The sequence below is a fragment of the Podarcis filfolensis genome (assembly GCF_964270895.1).
Source record: "Podarcis filfolensis genome assembly, chromosome: 9".
NCBI lineage: Eukaryota > Metazoa > Chordata > Lepidosauria > Squamata > Lacertidae > Podarcis > Podarcis filfolensis.
Genome location: NC_139610.1, coordinates 10,566,165 through 10,583,903, shown reverse-complemented (window position 1 = coordinate 10,583,903; position 17,739 = coordinate 10,566,165). Strand labels below are relative to the sequence as shown.

Below are 17,739 nucleotides of genomic sequence, written 5' to 3'. Positions count from 1 at the left end.
GAGTGAGGTCAAGTCCTTGCTGGCCTGGTCAGATAGCGATCTCAAACTGGCTGATCACAACTTCCCTCTATCGAGTTCATCACCATGATGGTTGTCAAGCGTAAATAATGAATGGTCTAGAAATTTGCTTATGCACTATCTCAGTGGACCTCAGAATTAAGAGCCTTGCTGTAATTGCCTATTGGTTGACTATGTAAGAACACTCAAATTGCTGGAATAGGGCATATAATGTAGCTATAATAAGGTATATAAAATATTATCAGTGTGGAACTGCTGAACTTTTCAGCCTGGAAACCATTGAAACTGACATTTTTCTCCAAGAAAAAGCTTTCACTAAACTGTAGATTCTTTTCATAACTCCTAAACAGTTTTCTCTGCCTTTATGGTATTTAATATCAAAAGTTAGCATATGACTAAGAATATCTTACCTAGCATATTTTATTGCGTGCCTGAATGCATTTTGTTTTGTCCCTGCTCTGTTCAGAAGCTCTGACATCTATAAATCCCTTCTGCCGCTTGCTTTCATAAATCCAAAAAAATGAATATTTAGATGAGGTTGAGAAATGCAGATCCAGTAAACGAATTTTGTTTTACTGGACTGACTGGTTCTTATCACTTCTGAACTATGTTCTCTCTTCTGCAAGCATAGATGCTCAGAGCAGGAGTAAGATTAAAATTAGGTGTTAGCCTCCCCATCGTTAATTTGATGTGTGTTCAGTCGCTAGAGGAAAGAAAGCATAGCAATCCTATGCAACCTTAGCCTGGAACTCAATGATAGGGCTAGCAGTGGCACACAGCATGCAGTAGCTTGTCAGGCCATGTGTACCTTGGCAGGACTCAGCAGTGCTGCTTTCAACCCTACCAGCCCATTCCGTCTCCTGGCTAGGAGTTTACCTGGTAGCTGTGGTAATGCTCTAGTTCAGGGGTTGGCAAGGATTACCACGCCTGGGCTGGTTCACTCCAGCAGAGATCCCTCTGCGGGCCAGATTGCATGCGTGCCTAAGTGCACGCGCACACAATTTTCTGAATCTGCGCAGACATGATTTTCGGCGTCTGTACGTGCGCAGACGTGATTTCCTGTGCCACGGAAGTGAGGCACCACGCGCCAGTTTAGCGCAGCACGCAGGGACTCACCGAGTGGACGGCTTGGTTCAGGGGCAGCTCGTGGGCTGGTTAAACGACCCCCATGGGCCACTTGTGGCCCATGGGCCTTAGGTTGCCTACCCCTGCTCTAGTTTCCACCTGCCATTTTGAATTTCCCACAGTGCCCTGGTGGGGAATATTTTTGGCCTGGTGGACTAGATCTCTTATCTTCCCCACCTCACCAACAAGTGGGCGGGACCAGCCACCTGTCAAGCATGTGTTGTCATATTGACATTGGGCGATTGATAGGTGGGGGGGGCCCATCCACCTGACAAAGCTGGACTGCTGGAGTAGAGAGGTGATAACTACATAAAGCAGCATTGAACTTCCCACACACCAGCTGATGCACAGTGAGTTCAAGTCTCGATTTATGCAGGATTCAGGCAGCTAATTGCAGCTATTGGATATGTACCCATAGCAAGATTGAATTGTAGTCTTCTATGTGCATCTAGGATACTGTTGTTGTTGTTGCTGCTGCTGCTGCTGCTGTTCCTTTAAAAAAAAAGTGGAAGAAACAACAACCAGCAACTCCAAAACATAAATTCAGACCACACTGACACCTATGATCTTCCCCTGAAGACTGAAATAAACAGACCAGGAAACTTATATAGCCCACGTGATCATTTTGAGTATATATTTCTGCTCTTAATTCTACTCCACTTGCTTTAGTTATTTCTTTTCTGCTGCTATACTTCATTTTATAATTGATTACAGGGGACATAATCGCCCTTCAGTAAACCAGAGTGCCACTCCTTCACATAGTTTCAACTTTGTTAATAAACTCCATGTTTCCCTTTCTGTAGATTATAGCCCAGGTCTTCTTGGTGCAAGCTCCTACAGGCCTTGTGAAATTGCATTTCCTTGCAGCCAGGGTCTCGTGCCTTGCCTCCTACACTATCCATACTCTTGTTTCTGTTGCAAGATTGCAAGACTAAACTTTGTGCGTTGATTGAGGCTTCCAACTAGGCTAATGAGTGTGAAGTTGTGCTCACATTAGTGAGAGCCCCTTCTTGGATGCTTTAGATTGGGATCAGGGCAATGACAGCCTTGCAATTGGGGCTGTACTTTGACTCAGTTCTAATGGCCACTCCTGCTTCCCCCCTTTCTCTGCCCCAAGGCCAACAAAGTTAACCTGGGCTCCTCTGGGGGAAAGGCAGGGTGCAAATTTAGACATAACAACAGCAGGTCAGGACAGGGGAACACAGAATTGCTCAGTGACCCCAGCAGATCATCCCTTCTTGCTGTGGACCAAGACTACATCCCAGAATCTTCAGCTGAAAACTGACACTGTGTTTTCATTTCCTTTGGAGTCTTAACCTTGTTGAGAATGGCACACATGGCATCAGTTGCCTTTGGAGTCTTAACCTTGTTGAGAATGGCACACATGGCATCAGTTGCCTTTGGAGTCTTAACCTTGTTGAGAATGGCACACATGGCATCAGTTTCCTCCTGAGGATTCTGGGATTTGTAGTTGAAATCTCTGGCCAGGAAAAAAATGTCCTGTATGGACTTTGTGAGAGCGCACCACCACTTTTGCCACCCCTCCCACACGGTAACTTGCTTGGTTGGTTTTGATTATATACCTTCCTCTGACCCTTCTGATTCTCCCCAGACCGATGCCTGTTTTGATACATGTTTGAACCCCTGTGTATTTTGATCTGCACAGCTGCTTCTGGCCTACTTGGTCTGCCAGCTAGCTCACCCCGGGTTGCAGAACCTGTCTTCCTGAAGCTTGACCTATTCCATGGTCTGACACCATTGTTCCTTGAATCTTGATTAAGATCCCAAACCTGAATTGAAACCAAAGTTGAGCTTGCTCACCTGCCCTGTTCTCAGTGTATGTGTATTTTGCAAGCGAAAATGCCTTAAACCATGGTTTGCTTGGTAGAGATACAACACTTAAACATGGTGACTGCAGAGCATGGTATGCAGACCCACCTCAAACCATGGTTTTGCATCTTGGCTTGTAGTCATTTGCAGCTCACACTCTCGGGTTTGGTCTTCTGTTTCAAGTAGCTCATAATCCACTAAATAGAGTGTTTTGGCCTTTAAAACAGAACACTAGCAAAAGACAGATGATGATTTTAGAATACCTTTGTTCTATTATTTCTGTTTAGGCATCAAATTAATATTTATATAATAACTTTTCTTTCCTTCCTTTTTTTCTTGCTGCCTGAAGGCCTGAGCTACAATGTCTCAGTGGGATTTGGGAGTAGGTTCTGTTTGACATATGTATTTTTAGTAACTAATCTTAGCGGTGCATTAAATATTGTCACTGCATGTAAATAAATGGAAATGTTATCTGAATGTTTTTCTATATCTGTCAGATTAAGATGTTCAACCGAGTAAGTTAGATGGCCACAAGAGAAATACAGAACACTGTAAAATTATTTTTAATTGGGAGAAATGGTAATAAGGAAGGATACGAGCTAGTTCTGAATATAATCACGGGTTGTGCAGAATGATGGGATTTTGTAGCTTTTTTTAAAAAAAAATATGACAAGCAGTAAGTCGAGACAATTCCCCCTCTTTAACTCAGCAATTATGAGTATGGATATCAACCAGTGTTGCTACTTACATTTTAATTCCGTGAGTGTTGCTATCTGGTTTACGCATTCCAGATCCAAGCATCATGGAACACAAAGACACGGATGGTAAATGGAGAAGGCGGACATTCCGAACCCATTCAGGGTTTCTACATCCCTCACGCATTGAAGGACAGCAGGGATGGTAGAGAACAAGCTTTGCATGTAGAAAGTTCCAAGATTTATCCCTCGCACCGCCAATTAAATAACCAGAGTAGATAGACCAATATAGTACACATTTTTTTAGTAGTAGCATTGCAAAACTTATATAGGGAAGGTGGCAAAGTCACCCTTTTGGGGTGCCATTTTTGACAGTATCCCTGTGACAAGAACTTAATGTATAACAGATCATAGCAAAGATGAGATAAGAGGAACCTAATTTAATTAATACTTGAGTTAAAATGTTTCTTACTTTAGCCATTCAAAATACTGATTCAGATATTTGGAGTGTGACACATGCTAAGCAAGTATGTAGACAAAAACAAAAAGTCTCCTTTTATCCAAGCATTTGAATCAAGCCAATTTACTTTTCTTTTTGAAGATTCATGAGTTGGTTCCTGCTTTTCTCTTTTATTTGTTAGATCTTTAATTTCAATTAGGACCAGATTCTCGTATGTTCCTCCATCTAGTCTTGTAAAGGAAATGTGTTATGTAAGGTAAAGGTACCCCTGATCATTAGGTCCAGTCGTGGATGACTCTGGGGTTGCGGCGCTCATCTCGCTCTACAGGCCGGCGTTTGTCCGCAGGCAGCTTCCGGGTCATGTGTTCAGCATGACTAAGCTCCTTCTGGCGAGCCAGAGCAGCGCACGGAAACGCCGTTTACCTTCCTGCCAGAGCGGTACCTATTTATCTACTTGCACTTTGACGTGCTTTCGAACTGCTAGGTTGGCAGCATCAGGGACTGAGCAATGGGAGCTCACCCCGTCGCGGGGATTCGAACCGCTGACCTTCTGATCGGCAAGCCCTAGGCTCAGTGGTTTAGACCATAGCGTAAGCTTACCAGATTTTTTTCAATGAATCCGGGGACACTTTTCAACTTCAATGGATTTTGTATGGGGACTGATTCATAAATCTGGGGACTGTCCCTGGGAAACAGGGACATCCGGTAACCTTACCATAGCGCCACCCGCGTCCCGTATAATGTGTTACGTAGTAAAGCTGAAAAAAACTCATCATTAGTCTTTGGAGACCAGGATTAACACCTTCCCTTCAGCATCCCCCCCCCTCCACATGCAGAGGGAATTTCCCTCTAGATTTCTGATGAAGTTACCAAACTTTGTTTCCATGCGCTAAACCACACAGAATAGACGCACATAATGAACGAGGCAACAGAAAAGTAAAGCTGTGCAGCCTTCTACTCTCATTTTGAAGTGATAAATGAGAAGCCTGTATGACTCTACTCCATGCCAACATTGCCCCATTTTCAGGAAGGGGTGACACTTGCGCAGGGAAGAACCCTGGTATAGCAGCCTCTACTGGAGTCAGTAAACATTGATGGAGAGAGGGCATAATGCATTGTCAGGCAATAGCTCTCCCTAGAATACTTTCGGGGTCACTGTTTTAATATAGAAACAGTAGTACAGCTATTCTGAGGGACTAGCTACGTGTTGCATGCAAACACATGAAACAGAGAAACAGAGAAACAAAGAAGAAGAAGTAGCTTCCACAGAGGAATATATATATATAAAAAAACACTTTTGGCCTCCTAGTACAGTATCATGGTTAGAGGCATATGGAAGCAGGGTTTTTTTAATGGTTTAAATCGGGGGTCAGCAAACCTTTCCAGCAGGGGGCCGGTCCACTGTCCCTCAGACCTTGTGGGGGGCTGGACTATATTTTGAACGCATTCCTATGCCCCACAAATAACCCAGAGATGCATTTTAAATAAAAGCACACATTCTGCTCATGTAAAAACACGCTGATTCCCGGACCGTCCACAGGCTGGATTTAGAAGGCAGTTGGGCCGGATCCGGCCCCCGGGCCTTAGTTTGCCTACCCATGGTTTAAATGGTGCATGCTTTAAGGGACCACGAAATTTGCAACACATTGGGAGAAACATAGGAACAGTAACATTTTAAAAGGTAAAACTGAATGTCAATTTTGGAGGGTCTTGGCACGCTACAAAAATGCTGTTGACCCATCTGCCCCAGCTGTGTAGGCATTTGCTTGTTTCTCTATCAGAAGGCTTTGGAATGAAGGCTTTGGAATGAAACGAGCTGATTTTTAAGAGGGCAAAGTCCAATACAGACTTAATGAAGGACTCATTCAGAATGCTCCAAGATAAAAGCAGAAGAAAACAAATTTTGGTTTTAGAAATCATGGCCTGCAAAAGCAAAAGTCAAACATCCTACAAAAATGAGGAGTTAAAAAGGTCCAAGTAATGCTGTAATAAGAATTTCTCATTAATGGGACAGTGAGTCTAAATAAATAGGTGATAGCAGTAAAATAACAATACTGTAGTCTCTCAGCACCATTATCTCAGTAATCTCTTCAACAACCCAGAAAATCCATTATTACCTAAGCCCACCCAGCGAGTTCAAAGGTGATATGATTTTTGTACTTGAAATCCATAGCATATGCTGTTCCCCGTCCACACTCCACCCCTAGCTTGAATTTGCTAATCTATATTGCAGTTGTCAGATATCCATCGTCCATTAAAATGATTTTTATAAATCCTGATAATATCTAGTATATTTCACCTAAGATGCTTGTATTAGTAGGTGCTGTGGTAGAAATTTCCCAAAACGCTCTTGCAATATATTCTTACACAGATTGGTATCTTATTCTAATCTTCTGTAAATGCAAGTCTGGTTTTTCAGGCCTCTTCTGATAAACCAGCTTGTGCTCATTGGTTTGCTTTTTCAAAGTAGCCCCCTGGCTGAATACCCATTGAAATATACCCAGTGGAGGTATACCCAGATTACTCTTCCCATCTAAATGTTGCCTATTACCCTTTTTCCTTTCCGTAAGGCTAATTTTTGTCCACTTCCCTCCCCCCACCCCATATGTACTATACACAAGCGCCTCAAGATGTGTAAATCATAGGTAGGTCAAAATAGGAGCAACCTCAAAGCAGTATCTTTAATTGTCAAAGGAATAATGCTTTTGCACCAGTTTCCTGTTTAAAATGGGCCCTGTATATTGGAAATTCAGCATTCCATAGACATGCTAAGTAAACATGTGGGAGGGAGGCATTGAATGAGAATGTTAGCTCTGCCTCCCCAATGCCATTCTAATCAACCTCCAACTCAAGGAGGAACTCAGTGGGAGGAACTTCCTGTTTCTAATGGAGGTTCCCTGCATGCTTTAGAAACCTGGAGAATCACAGCAGCAACTGAGAAGCAGAACTTGTGTGTTTGTTCCCATTCCCTACTCCCATGTTTACTTATCATGTAGGTTGAATGCCTGAAGAGGAATTCTGTGAACCTCAGGTCTAAACAGAAATATTATCTGTAATAGTATTACTCTTTACACTGAAGATACTTCCATAATTTCTGATAGAGTTGGATTGCAGTTGAACGCATCTAGCTTGTGATTTATTTCTTTAAATTATTGTCAAATGAGGAAACCACATCTTTTAACCAGATGGGCTCATACAAAATGGTCTCATTGGGTTTAATGCAGTTGAACTGTCATACATATTTTGGCTCATAGCATAGCTTTTCCTTTTCTATAGAGCTACTGAAATATGCCTGTTGGGTGTACACGACGTGTTTATTTAAATGTAGCCGCACTGTTTAAAACGTTGCATTAGTAAACTTCTCAGTCGTGTTGGAGAGTTCATGTTTCCATGCCCTCTTACTCGCAGGTGGCAAGGATACCATTACATTCAGTGACCCCGCTATGCCTATTATCCAGAGGTCTCGATCACCATTGCTATCTTTTGCAGATAAGCCACAGCAGAAGACAGAAGGTAAGCATCTGGAGTCATAACAAAAGGGTGGCGTAGGGCGATTCGTCTCTTGTGCCACCGAGTTTGTGTAGGGGAAAATAAGGATGAAGCTGTTTAGAGATACCTGCAGTGTCTCATTTTTGCACCACCAGAATAGCATGGGAAACAAGCCCATGGCCACGGGACAGGAAACAATATTCAGTGGTGGCTGGTGAGGCAGCGTTGTGTGTGTGTGTGTGTGTGTGTCTTTGTCACTCCCCGGCTTCCAACACCATGGGTCACTGCCACCTACCAAGAGGGTGAGGTATGGTGCAGCATTGTAGTTCCTGTCACCATGCACTACAGTGAGCTTTCCAAACTTTGCCCCTCTCTGTAAGCAGCAGCGAGTCACTGTGTTGGGAAGATGGGAGAGCAACAGAGTGTCGGGATCTCCGCCCGGCTCATTTTCTTCCCCCGGGTCCTTCGGAATCGTGTTTAACGACCTGAGCCTTTGCTAAGGCCTCAGGCACATTCTTCAGCAGAGTTTCCAGCACAGGAAAGAGATGAGAGGTTTGGGCTACATTGCAAAGAGTTTTATTTCTAAGCTACGCAGACAGAAAAGACATCCTCTCTCTATGAAAGCAGAGAGCAACTGAACAAAGGAACAGGAAACCACTAACGTCACATCCCGTCTCCTCTCCCGTGAGACTTCCAACAGCCTGGAAGGTCTCTGGAATGTAAACAGAGCCTTGTGACTCCAAGCAGCTGCACAGTGATAAGAACAGAAACTAACACAGAGTGCCTAAATTTTGCATGATCCAATCCAGAATTTGGGTGATCACTTGCAAGAGCAGGAACTGCAGAACAGACTCCTCCCATGCGGGTTGGGGCTTTTCATGTTGCTCTTGTCGTAGCCATACTGTAGCAATTCACCTGCTGCCACTACGGTGTAAGGAGACCGCATTCTGCACAATGGCATGGCGGTCTGTAAGGGGTAGAATTCTGAGTCATGCTGCTTTAGGCCAGAGGCAGGACGTCACTTCGGAAAAATCCCTGCACAAAGTAAAGCGCCACATCAGGGAGAAAGGTTTGGCATGGCCTCCCCCTGATGTGGTAGCTTCTCCCAGAAGAAATTTTCTAATGTTGATAACTGTTAAAAAATAATAATTGACTCCCCATCTCTGGTCTGAGGTAGTGCAATCCAGAATCATATCACCTCATTCTGTGCAAAGTGTAAAAGGGATGTGTTAACACAGGCTGAGATCCTACACAGTGGTACCTTGGGTTGCATACGCCTCAGGTTACATACCCCGCTAACGCAGAAATAGTGCTTCAGGTTAAGAACTTTGCTTCAGGATGAGAACAGAAATCGTGCTCCGGCGGTGCAGCAGCAGCAGGAGGCCCCATTAGCTAAAGTGGTGCTTCAGGTTAAGAACAGTTTCAGGTTAAGAACGGACCTCTGGAACGAATTAAGTACTTAACCCGAGGTACCACTGTACATGTTTACCTGGGATTGAGTCCCACTTACTTACTTCTGACAAGACATGTATAGGATGTCTTGCACTAGAAATCCATGTTTGGTCAAAAGGACTGGTTTAGGTCAGATTAAAGAAGAATAATTTATCAGATTGTTTGAGGGGTGAGGTATTCTAGCCACTCCCAAGTATGTAAATGAAGCAGATTTTCATCCAACCATACTTGCAATTTCCTTGAATTTAAAATTAGCAATTGAGGAAGTCGAGACACATTATGGGTGTACCAAAAACGGGCACAAACAGGAAAACACTAGCATGGGGATGATAGTTCCAATTTGACTGGGTTGGGGAGCAGAGAGTTCCTTGTCAGGCAGTGTTAGCTGATTGTCTCCCACAGCTCAGCTATTGTCTTCATGAGTTAAGGGAATGGGCAAGTCTGAATGGGAAAATACAAATATTTTATTTATATGTGGCCAACACTATTTAAAGTTCATACAATGTTGGCCTTCCTTTCTAATTCTTATTCACGCAGGTCTGATGCACAGCATACAGTTCGTACTACTTCATCACAGTAATTAGAACATGGCTTTTCTTTGATTTTTTTTATTATTAATCTATTGCAATGTCAGATAAAATCTGACTCCAAGGTTGATTTAGTTCCATGAACCTGGCAAACTGATTTTCTTTTCTCCTCTAGTAGAAAATAAGCGTAATTTGAAGTAGCCTATTAACCATTCCATCATAAAATATTGCAAGCAGACTAACCCCAATTATCTAACAGGCTCCAGGGACAATCATTCCATCAAACTAACAAGTAAGCAAACTTTTCTCCACACCTTACTGCCCTCTCGGAGTCTGATCTGGAGGTCCCCCATGTATCTTAATGCATTTGGATCAGCTATAATCAAGGCTGTTTGTATATTAAGCACACATTTTGCACTAAGAAAATTAGAAATTCAGCATTTAATAATATGAGCATGTGGTTACTTTGCATACTGCTATTCAGTTTTGCATAGTCCATTCTGATCACAGTATTGGAATTTGAAATGGTGTGGCAGGAAAGGTTTGGGATAGAATGCCTTTATATGAATAAATTCTAATTCCTGTTTCGTATGACTTTATATCACTGTTTTATTTATTTGGTCAAACTCATGCTGGAAGCTTCAAAAACATTGTCCAACCATCTCGTCCTCTGTTGTCCCCTTCTCCTTGTGCCCTCCATCTTTCCCAACATCAGGGTCTTTTCAAGGGAGTCTTCTCTTTTCATGAGGTGGCCAGAGTATTGGAGCCTCAACTTCAGGATCTGTCCTTCCAGTGAGCACTCAGGGCTGATTTCCTTCAGAATGGATAGGTTTGATCTTCTTGCAGTCCATGGGACTCTCAAGAGTCTCCTCCAGCACCATAATTCAAAAGCATCAATTCTTCAGCGATCAGCCTTCTTTATGGTCCAGCTCTCATTTCCATACATCACTACTGGGAAAACCATAGCTTTAACTATATGTATAATAAGACTATACGTATAATAACTATAAGTAGATTGTAAGTGTTTTAAAATAAATAGAAGATACACAGAAATGGGAAGTGAGGGTCCACAAGCACATACTTCCTATGCATTTCTGTATTTTGTATTTTTTAATTCCGTGAATGAGCTGGATTTTCATCTTTAAAAGTGGCTAGGCTTGGCAATTCTTTTGGAGCCAACTATGTAGTGGAACTTGTAGATAAAGAGAGATCACGCAGGCAGCTTGTTCCCGTTACCCATGCTGCCCTCAGCCAAGTTCATGGAACCAAATCAACCTTTGCAGTCATAATTTATTCTGTGTTGATAAATCACATGTGAACTTGCCCAAATAGTACATCTATGTGTTGTGTATGCTCAGGTCCTCTCGCTCCATTAAAAGTGCATGAGACAGAGCAGAGATGCACTCGCTAGCCTTACTCCCTCGGTCAGATCTGCAGGTTCACTGCTCTCCATGCACTTGAAAGAAGAAGCCTGTGGTAGTTCTTGGAAACTTCTGTGCCAGATTTAGAATCCTGTAAAATAATGGTTCTCATTCACAGCAAAGCCTCTGGAGTACCAGGGCTGGCCCAAGGCATTTTGGGCCCTGAGGCATAGCAGAAAATGGCAGGGCCCTACTGGCCAGGGAAGAAAGGCAAAGACCTACATCAGGAACAAGCGGGGTATAAAGTTTTATATTAGGAACAAGGCAGGAGTGCACCCACAGAAGCCGCGGGCGAGGCATCCGTTGGAGGCCAGATCTGCTGCCGCCTGAGGCAGTCACCTCACCTTGCCTCATTGGTGGGTCGGCCCTGATGAGTACAGCGGGCTCCCTGCTGCAAGTATTCAGTCCTTTAGCATGCGAGCAGGAGGAGGGCCAAATATTGGGGACACGGTGGAGGGGATGGGGCCAGCCACCCAGCCTTTCTTTGCTCTTCCTCACGTGACTCTAATAACATTGGGGAACTGAATGCAAAAATTGGTATCATGTGTGCTGTGATTCTGCCAGAGTGCACAAGAGGTGTTGATGCTGAATTCAGCTTGATGAGAATCTCAGCAGCTTTCAGGCATCAGAACTTGTTAATGGGAACACGAAATCTAAGGGTTTAGGGTTCAGCACAATTCTCATAAGACCTTCTACTTCAGAACTGAGGTGACGGATCAGATGTCAAAACACCCCCCTTCAAAACAGCTCTGCATATGGGAAATTAGAACTCTTCAGAGTTGACGTTTGTTAGCTTTACACACAGAGAGAGTTAATGCTGTAAGAGGGGGTTCAAAATGCAGATCCTGCACTTGTTTTCAGAGGTGCTACAATGTGTGAGTTGATATCCTATGCCAGTGGTTTCCAACCAGTGTGCCGTGGCACCCTGGGGTGCCTTGAATGATGGCCAGAGGTGCTGCGGGCAACACTGGCCTCTGTCCCTCTTTCTTTCTCTCCCTCATCTGATGCCCTTTCAAGTCTCTGCCTCCCCAAGGTTTGCACAGCTGTTGATTGCAGCAGCCCTGGCTATAAGCTCCACAGGCAAATGGTGCCTCTGGGAGGCACCTCTCTTTGAGGGCAGGAGGCATCTCAGAGACCAGGAAGGGTGTTTGAAAAAGGGTGAGAGGCTGCCAGCTCTGCAGGCAAGGGGTGACATAAATGAGTTCCCAAGTCCCACAGGGGTGCCGCAGAAAGAATGTACAGTGGTACCTTGGGTTACATACGCTTCAGGTTACCGACTCCGCTAACCCAGAAATAGTACCTCGGTTTCAGGTTAAGAACAGACCTCCGGAACGAATTTAGTACTTAACCCGAGGTACCACTGTAGTTGGTTAAGGGAGCTGTGGACTCAGAAAGGTTGAAAACCTCTGTCCTATGCTCTGTCTATGCTCTGAATTCTCGAGTTGTTTTGAAGAGCAACATACAGAAGGTAGTGGCAGAAATAGAGCCTTCCCAACCACCTCATTACACTGTGATGCTCTTTGCTATCCTTTGCTTATTATTTATTAAGTTGTTCTGTTCTGCAGTTAGCATTTCCAATGGGAAATAAAACTTTCTTCGCTTAATTTCTCATACTTTTTCTGTCCCTCTACTTTGTTTTTCCTTTTCATTTTTTCCTCCACACTCCCCTGTTTTATCTGCCCCCAAATATTAAAAATACAGTACTTAAACGGTGGTCATACTAATTAATATTCAAGAGATTCAGACATCTTGACTGTAACTTCAGGCTGTCTCCAGACTCAATGTAATTGGGGTTTGTTTTTTAAAGAGTGTGTTACATGAATTCAAGTAAGTGTCAGTTCAGCTTTGTTTCCATACTAAACTTCCTCCCAACCTGAAAATTTAAGGTCTAGTCTAGTTCCTTCTCTCATCACTTCTTCCCACACTTCTGGGAATGGCAAGGTTGGGTATATGCTTCGCTTCCATGGGGCTGGTGTCCCAGCAGGACAGAGATCACAATGTAGTGGGATGAGGAACAAAATTATTGGCACATGTTTTCTGTGGAGTAACTTTGAAGGAGCCACATAGAAGATGCTTTTGAGAGTAATGTGTAAGTGGGAACGTGAATTGAATGGGAAATGCCGTTGTGGAATGTGAGCCGCTGGGCTAGGTCAGATGAGAGCCAGTGTGGTGTAGTGGTTAAGAGCGGTAGACTCATAATCTGGGGAACCGGGTTCGCGTCTCCGTTCCTCCACATGCAGCTGCTGGGTGACCTTGGGCTAGTCACACTTCTCTGAAGTCTCTCAGCCCCACTCACCTCACAGAGTGTTTGTTGTGGGGAGGAAGGGAAAGGAGAATGTTAGCCACTTTGAGACTCCTTCGGGTAGTGATAAAGCGGGATATCAAATCCAAAACTCTTCTTCTACTACTGATAATTGCTGTAATAAACCATAGGGTTTTAGACTGAGAATTATACGCCCACCCACTTCTCCTTTCTCTTGCGTGTCACAATTTAAAACTCCCTGGAGTTTGTTAAACCACAATTTGTTAAACCGTTATATTTGAACCGGGAAACTGTGGTTTAATCTCAAGACTACTTACCAGGATATGAAACCAGATGCTGATCCAGGAGCAGGAAATGCATGAGCACAACACTTGTTCTTGTTACATCTGAACCCACCCATTGAGTGAAATAGCAGACTAAGGACTAGGTGATTCTTAGAGACTTTTTGGGACATTCAAAGGCAGCAATAAGAAAAGATTGAATAGTGTGTAACCCTCCTCATTCTTCTGAGTATTGTCTGAAGGGAGAGATCTTCTTCAAATCCTCTGTGTTGAGATTTATACTCTTGCCCCTACATCTCATTGTGGATGAGACCTTTTCTGCTTAGTTCAAAATATCTAAAGAGGGCATTCCTGAAAAGGGTGTAATGCCTGAGAACAGGCTTAAAGACAATTCACTGTCTTGTGTTATGGAGGTGCCTGCTTCTTGGTCCCCTCCAAACCTGGAACTGTGCTTTATATCTACATAAATGTGATGTTTCCCCATTTTTCTCTTCTAGAAGAAACCAGAGTACAAGAGGAAACGTGTGCCATTAAAACAGAATTGACACTCCCAGAAAAAACGGCTACAGTTTCTGATGATTCCTGCACAAACCAAAACAACGGTAACAAAACCAATCATTTTCATCCATCATTACCCCAGTTTCCTTCTGAGGAAGACGGTGCAAATGGGTTTGGGAATGAAATCATTAAGCTGACAGAGGAGCAGGCAGCTGCAGAGCTGGAAGGGAGCAGAGCAGAATGTTTGACAGAGAGCCAGGCAGCAGGTCAGCCAGAGCTCAGCAGCTCATCCGAAGGCGAATCCCCCTTGCCCAGCCCTCCTCCCTTTGACTCCACAGAGCCCTGCAACCTCCGGGAGAACAAACACACAAACGAGAAGCAGGCCGTGGAAGAAGAGACAGGAACCTCGGAAAGCGACACTGAGAATCTTTGTGACAAAAAGGATGAAAGCGGTGACACAGGGAACGCCGAGGATGATGAAAAGCAGATTCCCCCAACTCCAGATTTCAGTGACATTCCAGATAATGTACCTGCAGCTGTGACAGTTACAGACAGTGCTCCTGATCTGGGCTCACCGTGACTCACTTTGATTGTTTTCAGAAAGGATGTGATTCCAGTCTCTTCAAGCTTCTCCCAGCTGCTTCCTTGTTTGTCTGTCGAGAAAGATCCCCTAACACACACACACACACCACACACACACACACACACCCTGCATCCAACACTTTGGTATGTGCAAACAAACATACCCTAGAGAAATGTGAAAAAAAGGAGCAGGACTAAAATGATGGCTTTCAGAATTTTGCCCTCTGCTATTTGCTGCGATTAACGTTATTAGATAGAGTGACATAATTGAGAATAATGGGACTTAGCACCCCATCATTATGCTTTATCACGTCAGTTACATCTCTGTCTCTTCAGTATGTATAATTTTTGGTGCAGTGCCTGTTTGAATGTATCTTAAGAGCCTGGAACGTCAAGGGGGGGTAGAGAGAGTTGCCTTTGGTGAAGCCGACAGAATCAGAAATGGTAAAACATAAAGGCTTCAATGAACACGCTTTTGGTTTCTCAGGGTGGGGGGTGATTCTTCCTGGCACACACAGTTTAATACTAAACAGCAAATTGCCTTGATATAACTGGTGGCTGTACATAAACCGTGTCTGGTCATCGGATTAATTACTTGCAGACACACAAACACACAGCCTATTTTGCTGTTTCTATTTTGAAGGAGCTTTTTCCAGTAAGTACTAAGGCACAACAGCGTATTGACAAGGCTGGCCTTGCTGGCCATGTATGTACTACCACCCCTCCCTCTTTCCCCTTATTCTGTCCCCTCTTCCTTGCAAACTGTGAGCTCTCTCCCTCTTCCCCCTTTCCCCCTTTCTCCACTTCTCTCTACTTTGCCGCAACTTCAGTTCTTGACTTTCCGCATCTCTCTTATGGCTCACACTTTGGGTTGTATCAAATGGAGTTCGTCTGGCCTAGAAATGGAAGTTGAACTTCGTCCATGTCAGAATGACGTCTTTTTGAGCTTAAACCAGGGAAGAGTTGGAAGTCGGATGCCTCCTCTGCTTTCATTTGAGCAGCGTTTAAACTCAAAAGGTACACCTGTGCAGAAGGGAAGTATATATTTTTCTTTCCCTTCTGATCCATTAGCCTTGTGGATAATAGTTGAAATTACTCTTTTTTTCGTAGCCATTTTCTCTCTTCAATTCTTCCCGTGGTGGCAATCAATTAGCTTCCAGTGGGAGAGAGTCTTTAGGGCTTCTTGGACCTGCTGCGCAAAGCTTTCCATAGCCTGCTTCCACTGATTCTGAAGTGTTTCCTTGCGGTTCCTGGTAGGACAATGGCTGTGTAATATTTATTGTGGATATTTTGCAGCTGTGGAGCTAAAGGGAGGCCTGATTTTTGGTTTGGTTTCCCCCCACCCACCCCCAATAAGAAACAATCTCAGCAGCTGTAGAGCTTGTCTGGGCCTCCAGCCGTAGAGGCAATTTTCCTGCTGGCTTGGGAACCTAATTGCCTGTAAATGTTCATTTCTCACTCCTAGAAACTTAAAACCAATTGGAGAGGGGATTAATCCAAATTTAACAATGGTGTTCATAAGAAAGGAGGGAAATCCTTCCTGTTTTGAGCCTTGGTTTTACAAAATAAATACCTGCCAGCTGCACATTGTTACAGGCTGCTTGTTAGCAGGTTCGTGCCGGAAGCAGCGGCAGACCCAAATCTTGAAAGTCGGCTGAGCTAGATAGCAAGTGTTGCTTTGACGAAGGGACTCCAAGTGGACAAGCAGATTGTACCCCAGGCTTGGAACCAGGAGGAACCCTGAAAAGAGCTTCAGGATCCTCCAGCCAGCTGGAACAAGTACTGGTTCTAACAAATGTTTGGCTGCTAGAGAAACCCCATTTGATCACTCTCGCTCTCTGTACAACTTGCTCTTCTTCCAGTACAGCAAGGAACAAGAAAGTCATTAGGCGTCTGTCTACAGTATGTGGAGACTCCTTTTAGGCCAAAGATTGTGGAATGGTTCCACGTGGACACAGAACAAATGACAGCATTTTCAAAGCCGGAGAGTTTTGTTTCAGTCTTTCTTTACCTTTTCAACCCGTTCAGTTTCTCTGTTCCAAGAGGAAAGGGGGGGAAAAGACTCTGCAGTGTTCCTTAAATGCTCCCTTAATCTTGGGCATTGCACCACTCTGCTATTTGCATCCCATTCTTTTTGAGCAACACTGGTTTATTCTAAATTAAATGCTTTTGTCTCTTGCATTAATATGAAAAAAAGTTGAAACCATTTATTAGTTTGCATAATTTCATTCCTCATAGTGCAGTGGAGGAGAAGGGGGAGGATTACGTTATCTCTTGAATTTGTGGTACTGTTGCTTTTATTGATAGAGTAGCTGACAATGTTATCGACTCAGCACAGCGTTTGTGCTTTTATTGGTAAAATAACAGATAGCCTTATTGTCTCGATTTGTTGTTATAGGAATGACAAAACTGATACAGTGGGAAGAGTAATGAATATGCACCAAACTTATGAATATGAAATTCTGGAATTTTGCTCATCATAAATAAGACATTCCACATCCCAATGTTCATTTCAAGATACATATTTCTTTCTGGTTTTGTCACAGCCTTGATAAGGGCTACAGCTAATGCTGATGAAGTCCTAGCGCAGAAAAAAATAGTCAAGTAGGGAGGGCAGCTTAACGTAAACAAGTTCACACCATGAATGGCCAATGTTTTGCATTGCTTTAAATTATGGAGTGAGGGCTGCCATTTGCATTTTTTATGTGGCGTCTAGTTTGGAGCCCAGCTGCGCTAGTGGAAATGTTTGCATTTGAGCTCAGTAGCTTCCGGTGAGCTGGAATGATGCTATCATAGGGAGAGATTGAATTAAGGTCATATATGTGTAAAAGCAAGTACAAGCCTGAAGAAGCAAGCCAAGTTTTTAAACAATGCATGTAGCTATTAAGGTATTAGTAACAGATACACTGCTCCCTAAAAATAAACATTCCTCAACCCCGTGATCTAAAAACTTCAATAATCCAAAGAGCAGGGGGTGATTCAGTGACTACTTACGCAGTTGCAAAGCGCGACAGGGGATACAGCAGGTTAAGTGATAATTGAACTTCCGAAACCCAGTCACTATCCAAATCCATGAAGTAGCCCATTCCCTCTTTTCT

The 17,739-nt window shown here is 43.6% G+C and overlaps 1 protein-coding gene across 4 annotated transcripts in view; it reads left to right on the top strand.

Moving 5' to 3' along the window:
• The window catches only part of CCDC149 (coiled-coil domain containing 149), a gene marked incomplete at its 5' end in the record, with an annotated part of 58,872 nt that extends 42,025 nt beyond the window's left edge, over positions 1-16,847 (top strand). For 2 of the 4 annotated variants that reach the window (XM_083630385.1, XM_083630388.1), the window contains 3 exons: positions 3,323-3,355; positions 7,537-7,641; positions 14,059-16,847. In XM_083630385.1, coding sequence (XP_083486511.1) covers positions 3,323-3,355; positions 7,537-7,641; positions 14,059-14,639 — 719 coding nt within the window. In that variant the 3' untranslated portion in view covers positions 14,640-16,847. The remainder of the gene's footprint in view (positions 1-3,322; positions 3,356-7,536; positions 7,642-14,058) is intronic. The other 2 variants (XM_083630387.1, XM_083630386.1) reach the window with 2 other exon arrangements.
• Positions 16,848-17,739: the final 892 nt, after the last annotated feature.